Genomic DNA, 10,849 nt, shown 5'->3' on the forward strand with positions numbered 1-10,849 from the left:
TATAAACAACAATATTGATGTCAAATTCAAGTTTCACATCTAATTAGTCCTAGTTTTTAGCAAAACTAAAAAAAAAAAAAAAAAAAAAAATAGATGACATCATATGTAAAATTTGGAGGGAAAATTTTTTATGAGAGTTTGACACGTAAGCACTTTAAGAAATTGATGACATCATCAACGTTTTGTTTTAGTAATAGTTAATAGTTAATAGATAAAAAGGAAAATGTAACAGTAAAAAAAAAAATCAAAGGGTGTAATCTAAAACCATAACTAGCCAAACCAATTTGTTGTTAATATAATTTTGGTAAGATTTTGAATTTGCGATAAAAATAGTATTACTGGGTTTCACACAAAATGAATTTGATACATTCTCAATGGTGTCTCTTAAACTTTAGACTTTGAAATCTAAAATAAAAACATTAGTGAGAGATATAATTTCGTATAATGTGATATTCTCTCCATTCCAAAATAATTGACATGTTTGACCCTTTCACTATTCATATACTAAATTTAACTGTACTTTTTTAGTAACTTATTAAAATCAAATTTAACTATAAGGTATGTTGTTAAATAAGTACTAATATAAAGTTTCATAATATCAACTCTTTTTTATTTTTTAGTTATATTTAATGAGATATATTTAAAGTCCAAGTAGTGCATTGGCATGTGTACAAATTTGATTGTATTAATTATTCTACAACATACGAAAAGTATGGTTAGTAAAAAGAAGTAAACCCCCTTCTCTTGGATTAATATTCAATAAGTTTTTAAGTTTACTTTAAAAAATAAATTAAATAACCCCCGAAAAAACTCTTAGGCCTAGCTCAATTCTCTTCACCTTATTCAACATGTATGTCGTATAAATAACTTAAGTTTAGTAAAAATTTAATTCAACAAAAGTTGTTTAAGTTTAGTAATAAAATGTTAATTTAAGCAGAAAAAAAAATTTGTTTAGTCAAAATAAGTTTTAATCAATAAAAATTAGTAATTTTAATGACAAATATAATAACGACGCAAATTAGTAAATAAAAAGAAGTTTTATTTGTATATAATCTAAAATTAGCAAAGACAATGTAATTTCGGCAAAAACTAATTTAAGTTTGCAAAAATAATTAAATATACTAAAAATAATTCAAGTTTAGGCCTCTTTCACTTCACCTTAGTTTTGCTGAACTGAAATAATTTTTACTGAACTGAAATTTTTTTTGTTGAACTTATATTATTTTTATTGAACTGAAATTAAATTTGCTGAACTGAAATTATTTTTACTAATTCTCTATTATAGATCTTCTTTACAATTACTAATTTTTATTGAATTGAAACTAATTTTACTGAGCTGAAATTAATTTTACTGAATATTATTTTCTTATGGTGAAGTGAACAGGGCTTTAGTAAAAATAAGTTAGTTTTCCAAAATTCAAGTAAACAGAACAGGGCCTTAGTCATGGTAATTTAGAGAAAAGAAATGTTCGGCCTTACCACCACCAAACTAGATCATATTCGCCCAAAACTCATTTCATAGTAATCCCACATCCCTACCTAAAAAGCTAAGGAAAATTGTCAAAAATAAAACGACCTTTCACGTATCTACCAAAAATAAAACAGTATTTTAATTAATTATTCCAAAATAAAACGACCTTTGATATGAATCTTCTCAAAATAGAACAAAAAAGCTGGTAACCTGTTTAATAGGTTATACCGGACACGTGTTCCATTGTAATTGGTTAAGATTTTTTTGTTTTAATTTAACATTTTCATTTACAAAAAAAAAAGGTGATTTTAATTATTTAATGGAACTAAAAAAAAAAAATAACAAAACAAAACAAAATTTTACCCCCTTCCCGACAACCACCTGTTCCTTGCTCCCGTTCTACAACCTCCTTCCCTTTCTCATTTTGCCCCAACACCACTTCATCCTGCAAACTCTAAAAAAGCAGCCACCAATCACCTTTATTCCAATGCCGCTACAGCCACGTGAACATCCTACAGTAGCTTGTAACCCTCTTTCCAGCAACAACACGCAATAACACCTTCAATGGGCAATCCAACAATTCGCTGCCCCTTCCAGCAATTTGCCATCAATAATAGCAAATTGTGCCACCCAACAAACACAATCTCAGCAATCTCACCCCACCGCTTACCCATCGGAAACCCACCCTAGATACCAGTAGGGAATAATTCAAGCGTTAACCCCTAGCTTGAACCCCACTGTGATCATACACTAAAGTACGGTGGCGTCCAAAGGGAAAGAAGATAGAGCAAAAGAGTTGCCAACAAGTTTTAGGAACTTGTAAACCGTTACAGGGTGAAGGTTACACCCCTTAACGATCCAAGAGATCGTCAACTCCATAAGGTCAAGAACCAATTAAAGGTTCGGGGATGAAGGTACAAATACGACCTAAAAGAGATTGAACCTGCCCTAATAATAGGCCTCTACTTTATTCAGATCGTATTCATGTGCACTTTCTGACTAACATGCAATCAATAGGATTAACCCTAAACCTGTTTAATCTATGTTGGTTGAATTTAATGCACAAATAAACCTATTATTGGCGATCACTTGAATTATAATCATATTAACCCTAAACAAGATTTATAATTATCTTGTTAAGCGTGATTACAAGTACAAATTCCCTTAAAACATGCATAAAAGGTGTGATCAAGCAATAAAAATAACAAGCAACATAATAAATAATCAAAATAATGATTATAATCATCAAAAACAATGAACATCATAATAACAATTATAATTAATCCCGATAATAATAATTATAGCAAATTATAATCATAATCAAAACAATTATAAAAATAATCATAAATCATGTTAAAGCATAATAAAAATAGAAAGATCCTAGGCATGATACTAACAAGATTAATAACAAACCCTAGCATGTCATTAAGCAATAAAAATCAAATCTTTAACCCTAACATGATACTAAAAATCATAAATATTAGGAAGAAAATAGGAAGCATCATACTTTTAATCATACTTGATATTAAAGTTACCCTAGACATGATACTAGGAATTAAAATAACAATATAAGCATGAACTCGATATCATAACATCAATAAATCAATTAAAGTACTTACTTGGATGCCTCGTACCTCTTTCTAATAACAAAATACACACGTTAGTAACTTCAAGGAAAATAATAAAACAACAATTAAATTAAATAATTGAAAGAGAGATTTGGGACCAAACCCTCAGAAATTAAACCTTTCACGTCTAGGACGAAGGCAACGTCGAATATGAATAGGTGTTTCTAGATCTAATGAATGCGGAATTTTGTATGTAAAAAGCAAGTTTAGAAAAAGAGAGATGGTGAATGATTAAAGAGAATGAGAAAATTGAAAACTGATTGTAGGTGAATATAGATTAATATTGATGAGAATTGGTGAATGAAAACGGAGTTTTTACGACGTTATTTATAGAGAAAATCAGCCAAAAAGATAAAATATCAAAATAGAGTCTTGCGCACGCAAAACGAGATTGGCGCCAACGATGGCTTATTGGCGCCAGGCGCCAACATTAGCGCCAGGCGCCAATGCTAGCGCCAGGCGCCAAAGCCTGGCGTTAGGAGCTAACCCTGTTTTTGACGCGTTTTCTTAAATCAGATAAATTTTGCCGTACAGGAGGATATAATCGTATCTTTTCCTCAAAAATGTTCTTTGATTTTAATTAAAACTCTGAAAAGTCAACAAAAGTCAATTTATCAATGCTAATTGAATTAGGAATGAAAAGAACCTTCTAGAAGAATCTAGAAGACTAAAATCATTCCTAATTGCATTAGAAATGATAAATCTTATTAGGCCCTCCCCTAGATCATTGGGCCGCATATAAGGCTCAAACCGGGCCCAGTTTAGTAAATTGGCCATAACTTCCTCAATATTCATCGGAATTGGGCTTATAATATATCGTTGGAAAGCTCTTGTCAAGCCCCATCCAACTACACTACTATTAGACCCATATCATCGACGAACCAAACTGGATTGGCTGTTTTCTTAAAATAAGTTTTCAAAAACAGAGAGAAGAGAAAAGAAATTAAAACTATCCGCAACACTAGACTTTCCACACTTTCACTTCATTCGATTATGGTTCGACGCGAAAGGTACTCATCTCTGGGTTTGGTTTTGGGGAGACACAAATGGGTGTCTACCGAAGCCCCCACTTTAACTGAGTTTGGAGAAACGCGAGTTTCGAAAACAAAAGTCAAAGTATCGATAGGGACGGAGAATGATCCAGATCGTTCTGCGATCCTAAACCACTCTTGTAACGCCAATACCTACAAAACTAGCGTTAGTTAAAACAGATAAAAGAGTTAAGAAACGCGTATCTTGCACTGTCGAGCACACGTCTCTGGAAGGTAACCGGTTTGCTGCCGCTTTAGTGTTTTGATGACCTCCTGCAAGCTAGAGAATGTCATCCCGCTTGAAAACTACTACGCCTGTAACTGCTTCCAATCACTAGTAGAAAAATACAAAAAGGAAACCCCCAAAAGGCACCGGTTTAGGCCAAACCGGTGCCAAATACCTGCCTAAAAATGGGCGGAATTTCAGACCAAGAGCAATGGCACCGGTTCAACTCAAACCGGTGCCAAAAATACAAAGGGCACCGGTTTGTACCGGTGCCACCAAACCGGTTCATCTTTTTATTAAAAAAAAAAACCCCGCCCCATATATAACCCTAACTCTCCTTCACTTCCTTAGCCGCTCCTCCTTCTCTTTCTCTCTCCTCCTTCTTCTCTTTCTCTCTCCTCCTTCTATCTCTCTTCTCTGTTCGCCTTCTTTCTCCTTCGATCTCATCTCCTTCTCTCTCTCTTTCTCCTCTTTTGTTCTTCCCAGATTATCCTCCCCTTCTCACTCGTTTCCACCACCAAAGGCCACCACCGAAGAGGCGAAGACCACCACCAAGACCAACACCCAAGACCACCAAGAACACCGATTCTAGGTACATGCATGTGTTTTTTGGGTTTTTTTTATTATTTTTCTTTATTTTGAGATTTTTAGGTTTAATTAATCGAGTTTTGGGTTTAATTGGATTTTTCTGGGTTTAATTAATCGATTTAAATTGATTTTTGGATTTTAATTATATTGATTTGAGTTTCATTAATCGATTTAAATCTTTTTTCGGATTTTATTTCGATTTTTCTTGGGTTAATTTTCGATTAAAATAATCGTTTTTTTGGCTAATTAATCGAGTTCTGGGTTAATTTTCGATTTTATTTTCGAGTTTTGTTGGTTAATTAATCGAGTTCTGGGTTATGGCTAGTATTTAAATTTTTCTTGGTTAATTTTCGATTAAAATAATCGCTTTTTTAGGTTCATGCATGCGTTTTTGGGGTTGTTTTCTGGGTTTTGTTTTTAGATTTTGAATTTTTTTTCGATTTCAAGTTTTTTTTCTGTGTTTTTTCGATTTCAATTTTTTCTGGGTTTGAATTTTTTTTCAATTTTTGGGATTATTATTTGTTTTTCGATTTCAATTTTTTCTGGGTATTTTTTCGTTTTTTATTTTTATTTTCTGGGTTTTTAACTAATTTTTTATTTTAATTTTTTTGATTTTTTTTTTTAATTTTCTGGGTTTTAATTTTTTTCGATTTTCTGGGTTTTAATTAAATTTTTTCTTCATTTTCTGGATTTTCTCGATTTTCTGGGTTTTAACTAATTTTCTATTTTAATTTTTTCGATTTTCTAAGTTTTAATTTTTTTTCGATTTTAATTTTTTCGATTTGTTTTTTTTTAATTTTTTGGGTTTTTAACTAATTTTCGCAGCTAATACATTTTAATTGATTTTGTTGGATGAACTAATTGGCGCAGGTATACTATTTGCTTTGCAAGCCCAAAATATTGCACATAATCGAAGAATCAAGAATCAAGAATATTGATTTAGATATTTGGGTTTTTTTTTTATTGTGATGTTGTAATATTTTTTTTTATTTATATTATAGTTCTTTTTTATTTATTTATATGTTGTAATTGTTTAGTTTTATAATCGTATATTGTAATTTTTTCTTGACTATATACTGTAAATTTCGGTTATATTCAATGATATTCGATTAATATGTTGTTGTTCTTATTTAATTTAGTCAATTTGATTTTTAAGTGAAAAATGACAACAACAAAAAAAAAAAAAAAAAATTATTTTTGGGGGGTTTTTGGCACTTTGGGGGGTTTTTGGCACCGGTTAACCGGTGCCAAAAACTGTGAAATAATTTTCTGTGGGCCTTTTTGGCAGCGGTTAACCGGTGCTAATTTCGATTTTTGGCACCGGTTTGAACCGGTGCCTTTTTAAACCCCTTTTTGGCACCCCCCACATTGGCACCGCTTCAAACCGGTGCCTTAAGCCGGGTTTGAACCGGTGCCAAATTCATTTTTTCACGTAGTGAATATAGAAGACTGCTTCGCCTGAAACGATCCTCTTCCGCTTTGATAACATTCCACATCCAAGGGAATACCATCGAAGATTGCTTCTCTTGAAACAATCCTCATCCGCATTGATAATATTCCACGTCCAAGGGAATACTATCGAAGATTGCTTCTCTTGAAACAATCTTCATCCGCATTGATAATACTCCACGTCCAAGGGAATACTATCGAAGATTATTTCTCTTGAAACAATCCTCAGTTGTTTGTGACAACTCTCCACAATCTGGGGAACGCCACCTTGCTGTTTTGATGTTCACTCGTCTCTGAACAAAGAGCTTCTTTTTGATATGTTCACGCATCTCTGAACAAAGAGCTTCTTTTGATATGACTCCAATTTCCGCTGTGATAGTCTTCGAAAAGATCACTGCTTTTTAATCCTTAATGCTACTATGTCGGTACGTCGGCGCTTTGCTGCTTGTGAACCAGTATGTCGGCAATCCTCTTTTATTTGGGAATAGTTGCCAACACAACTCTTGTATGATGTATGACAATCCGATTTAGGGAAAGTTGTCAATGCCACGTAACAACCCATCCTTGGAAATGTTGCCATGATGAAGCGACAATCCGTATCTCGGAAAATTTGCCAAAATCCAATTTTTGGAAAAGTTGCCAATGCTTCGTAACAATCTTTCATAAGAACTTTGCTACGATCGATAATCCACATCTTGGAATATAACTCTTGAAAGCAATCCACCTTGGAAATTTGCCAACGCTATGCGACAATCCTTTTAGGAAAATATTGCCACAATTGACAATCCTTTTAGGAAAATATTGCCACAATTGACAATCCGTGTCTTGGAACATTGCAAAAAAAAGTCGACCGACAATCCACTTCAGGAAAATTTGCCACTTATTGAAATGAATGACAATCCACGTTTGAGGAACCTTTGCCGAAATTATGATGAATAGAGACCTACAATAATCCTTTGGGAAATTTTTCCATAGGGAACTGGGTGTATGACAATCCAATCTCGGAAAACTTGCCAGTGAATCGATGAATGTATGACAATCCGAACTTGGAAAAACTTGCCAACAAAGAAGGAGCACGACAATCCACGCTTGGAAACCTTGCCAGAGATGACAATCCAATCTTGGAAAAATTGTCGTTTGAAGAAGATGCACGACAATCCATTTTTGGAAATATTGTCAGTTGGGGATGACAATCCAATTTGGAAAAATTGTCGTTTAAGTGCTTGCTTTTAAACCGATTGTAATGAGCCAGTGTTTTAGGCGCTTAAGCTAAGTGAGACGATCTTTCGTCAGGTCGATCACTTAGGCTGTAATCAAACCGACTACTTAATCATGTCAAATTGCTTATAGGGGCTAACTGGCATACCAAGGAACCCAAAATTGTTGTATGAGGTCAAAATCACCTTGCTGAGAGGCTTCGAGCTCTGTCGCTGCTGAAATATCTCTGGCGCCAAGAATTGACTCTGCCGCCAGACACTGGGGTAGGGTCTTCCCTATTCTGCTGCACATGTACTTATTTTTAACTATAGAACTTTGCTAATCTTAGGGTTGACCTAAGGTTTAACATTACTTCACTCATTGACTTGACACAACTCAAGGCATAAATTTGACTCACTGTGATTGACTCGAGGTTGACTCGACTCAAAGTGAAATGACACATGTGACTCATGACCCATGTGTGCATAGTGTTGATTATGCGACTCGAAAATGCAAAAAAGAAAAAAATTTCCGTCATTTTTGTGGAGGGTACCGACTTTCTCCCGAAAAAGAAAGACGCGAAAAAGAATTGAAGTTTTGAAGGTGCATGTTGAACAAGCTTAGTCAAATGTTGTTTGATACTATCTCTCAAGGTGCAAGGATTAACCCATCCTAGGCTATCTCAACTGTTGACTCCATGATGAAAGTATTTGGGTAACTTAGGCGCGGAGGCTAAGTACTTCATACTTCGTGATACAATGACAATTATGATTGATGAGTGATGTGACAAGGCATGCTTCATCGTTATGTTAAGATTTTATGACAAAGGGTTCCTAAGGGAAGTATATTTGGTAATGTGTTTGTGATGTGTGTGATAGTGACACTAAAGTTAGGCCGCAAAGGCTAAGTGTGTGGAAAAATATTATTATTAGAAGAGTCAAATAATGGTGACTCTTAGGCTAGGTAAGCTAATGATGTAGGGATCAAGCCCCCAAGTTTAGCTCTAAGTGAATAGGGATGAGCACAGGGGATCCCTTGATATGATCAATTGTGAATGTAAATATGAATGCATTTTTATTACGGCCGCACCCCTTTGTGAGGTTGCCTACGTATCCGTTAGGAATCAGGCCGAACGTAGCTCTAGCCGAACCTCGCACAAGTGTGTATACCTCAAAAAGGTCTTTTAAAGGGTTGTAACGTGGTTAGGCTAAACGTTTGAAGAAGAAGGGGATAAAGGCTCAAGACCCTAGATAAGCCCCCAAGGTGTGCAACCTTGCTATTGAGTATTTGTATTTTCATGCTTGAGGTTTTCTACTCTTTTTTTTAGCTCTCTCTTTTGCTTTAGCATTTATTTAATTTTTATAAGTGTGGGCAATCCCGATCATGCGGTCTATCACTCACTTGGCATTCATGTTTCTCAGGCACGGTACCAAGCACTCGATAAGAGACGCAATCTGAGACGTGTTCTTATCGAAGATATTTTCATATCAAAGACATTGGAACACTTGCCCTTTTGTACACTTTTATTTATTTATTTTTTCTATTTTTGTTATTTTAATCTTTTGAAGTCACTCAAGCTTGTATTGGGCTTAGATTATGATTCTCCCCAAGGCTGTTTTTGACAAAATTAAGGCTATCTGCAGAAATTTTCTTTGGAATGGCAGTTTGCATTACAAAGCTTGTTATGTAGCATTGAATGATGTGTGTAAGACAAAGGCTGCAGGGGGATTAGGTATCCAGGATTCTGAAACTTGGAACACAGTTGCTCTTGGAAAACATGTTTGGGCTATTGCTCAAAAGAAATAGAATCTTTGGATTAAATGGGTGAATAGTGTGTATTTGAAGGGGAAGAATTGGTTTGATTACAAGCCAGAAGCTGATGCAAGTTGGTATTGGAAAAAACTCAATGTTGTAAAAGAGAGGCTAAAGAGTTTATACTCTAACAATCAATTTGGGCAAGGTGATTATAAGATCTGTAAGCACTACAAGGCTCTAAGGCCTGTTTTCCCTTTCTGCAGATGGGATAGCTTTGTTTGGGAAAGATGGGTTGTGCCTAAACATAAGTTTATCTCCTGGTTGGCACTCCAGGGAAGATTGATGACAAGAGATAGACTTCATAGTTTTGGTGCTGGAAATTTAACAGACTGTCTGTTATGTGGAGATAAAGAAGAGACTCATAAGCACTTATTTTTTTACTGTAGTTACAGCAAGAAGATATGGATGCAGATCTTGAGCTGGATCACTCTGGATTGTAACACTAGCACCTTGTCAACACACTTGAGGCAGATTAAGAAGAAGAAATCTCAGTTTCAGAAAAGATTGCTAACAGTATGCGCCTTAGCAGTCATATATCAGATTTGGAAAGCTAGGAATGCAGCTTTTTGGGATAAGAAAATTCTTTGTATAGATACAGTTGTAAAATGTATAAAGTTTAAGTTAAAAATAGGATTTTAGGTGTAAATTCTAGGAAGTTGAAGTTGATAGATAGAGAAAGATAGAAAAACTCACTGTTTAGTTTTTCTTTGTTTTGCCCAGGCTGCCTGTAGCCTTTTAGTCTGTTCCCAATTTGGGACAAGTTGTAAAAAAAAATTTTGAGCTATATAACTTTTACACTGCTTTACCAAAAAAAAAAAAAAAAAAAAAAAAAAAAAAAAAAAAAAAAAAGTCACTCAAGCTTTTTATGATATTGAAAACTGCATAAGTTGCACACTATCCCATCCGAAGGTTAGGTAGATATATGGGTTGAAAAAGAAAGGTCTATCGTTAGACGAGGCTCAAAGTGGTTTATGAAGAAAGAATTGCATATTTGAAAGGTGAAAGGAGATATGACGTGGCTACAAGGGGTGCCTCAAATCATTGGTATACCTTGTGCTCAATTCGACATGGATTTTTATTTATTTATTTAATTTTTTTTTGGTTTTTTTTTTTTTGTTTTTTTTTTATTTAATGCAATATAATGAAATGATCATATAAAAGGAAATAAATGCTCATTTTATTAAAAAGGGAAAAAAGAAAAAAAAACTACAAAATTAATCTAAAGGAAAAGAAAAGGTGCCTATGCTAGACTTATTGGGGAAAGGAAAAAATGAAAAAGAAATAGAAAAAGAGGTCATGAAATCTTGTCGTTGAATCTCGCCTCTGTCTTGTGTTGTTTGCTCCGACATCATCCAGTCTTCTCGCTAGCTAGAGGCAATGGGATCTTATTTGCCTCTATGAGATCTTGAATGAGGTTTTGAAACCTGTAGCATTCATCAGTAGT

The 10,849-nt window shown here is 34.2% G+C and overlaps 1 protein-coding gene across 1 annotated transcript; it reads left to right on the top strand.

Annotated features, from left to right (window-relative positions):
- The first annotated feature begins 9,186 nt into the window (after positions 1-9,186).
- On the top strand, positions 9,187-10,044 carry LOC145636997 (uncharacterized). Its single transcript, XM_081688520.1, has 2 exons — positions 9,187-9,369; positions 9,436-10,044. Exons 1-2 carry the CDS (start codon positions 9,187-9,189, stop codon positions 10,042-10,044), a joined length of 792 nt encoding a protein of 263 aa, XP_081544646.1.
- Positions 10,045-10,849: the final 805 nt, after the last annotated feature.

This window comes from Chenopodium album, chromosome 6, assembly GCF_948465745.1.
Source record: "Chenopodium album chromosome 6, dcCheAlbu1.1, whole genome shotgun sequence".
NCBI lineage: Eukaryota > Viridiplantae > Streptophyta > Magnoliopsida > Caryophyllales > Amaranthaceae > Chenopodium > Chenopodium album.

Coding starts and splice junctions, on each gene's coding strand:
- LOC145636997 (XM_081688520.1), top strand. CDS start 9,187: ATGATTCTCCCCAAGGCTGTTTTTGACAAAATTAAGGCTATCTGCAGA. Junction 9,370..9,435: donor CAGTTGCTCTTGGAAAACAT/GTTTGGGCTATT, acceptor GTGTATTTGAAG/GGGAAGAATTGGTTTGATTA.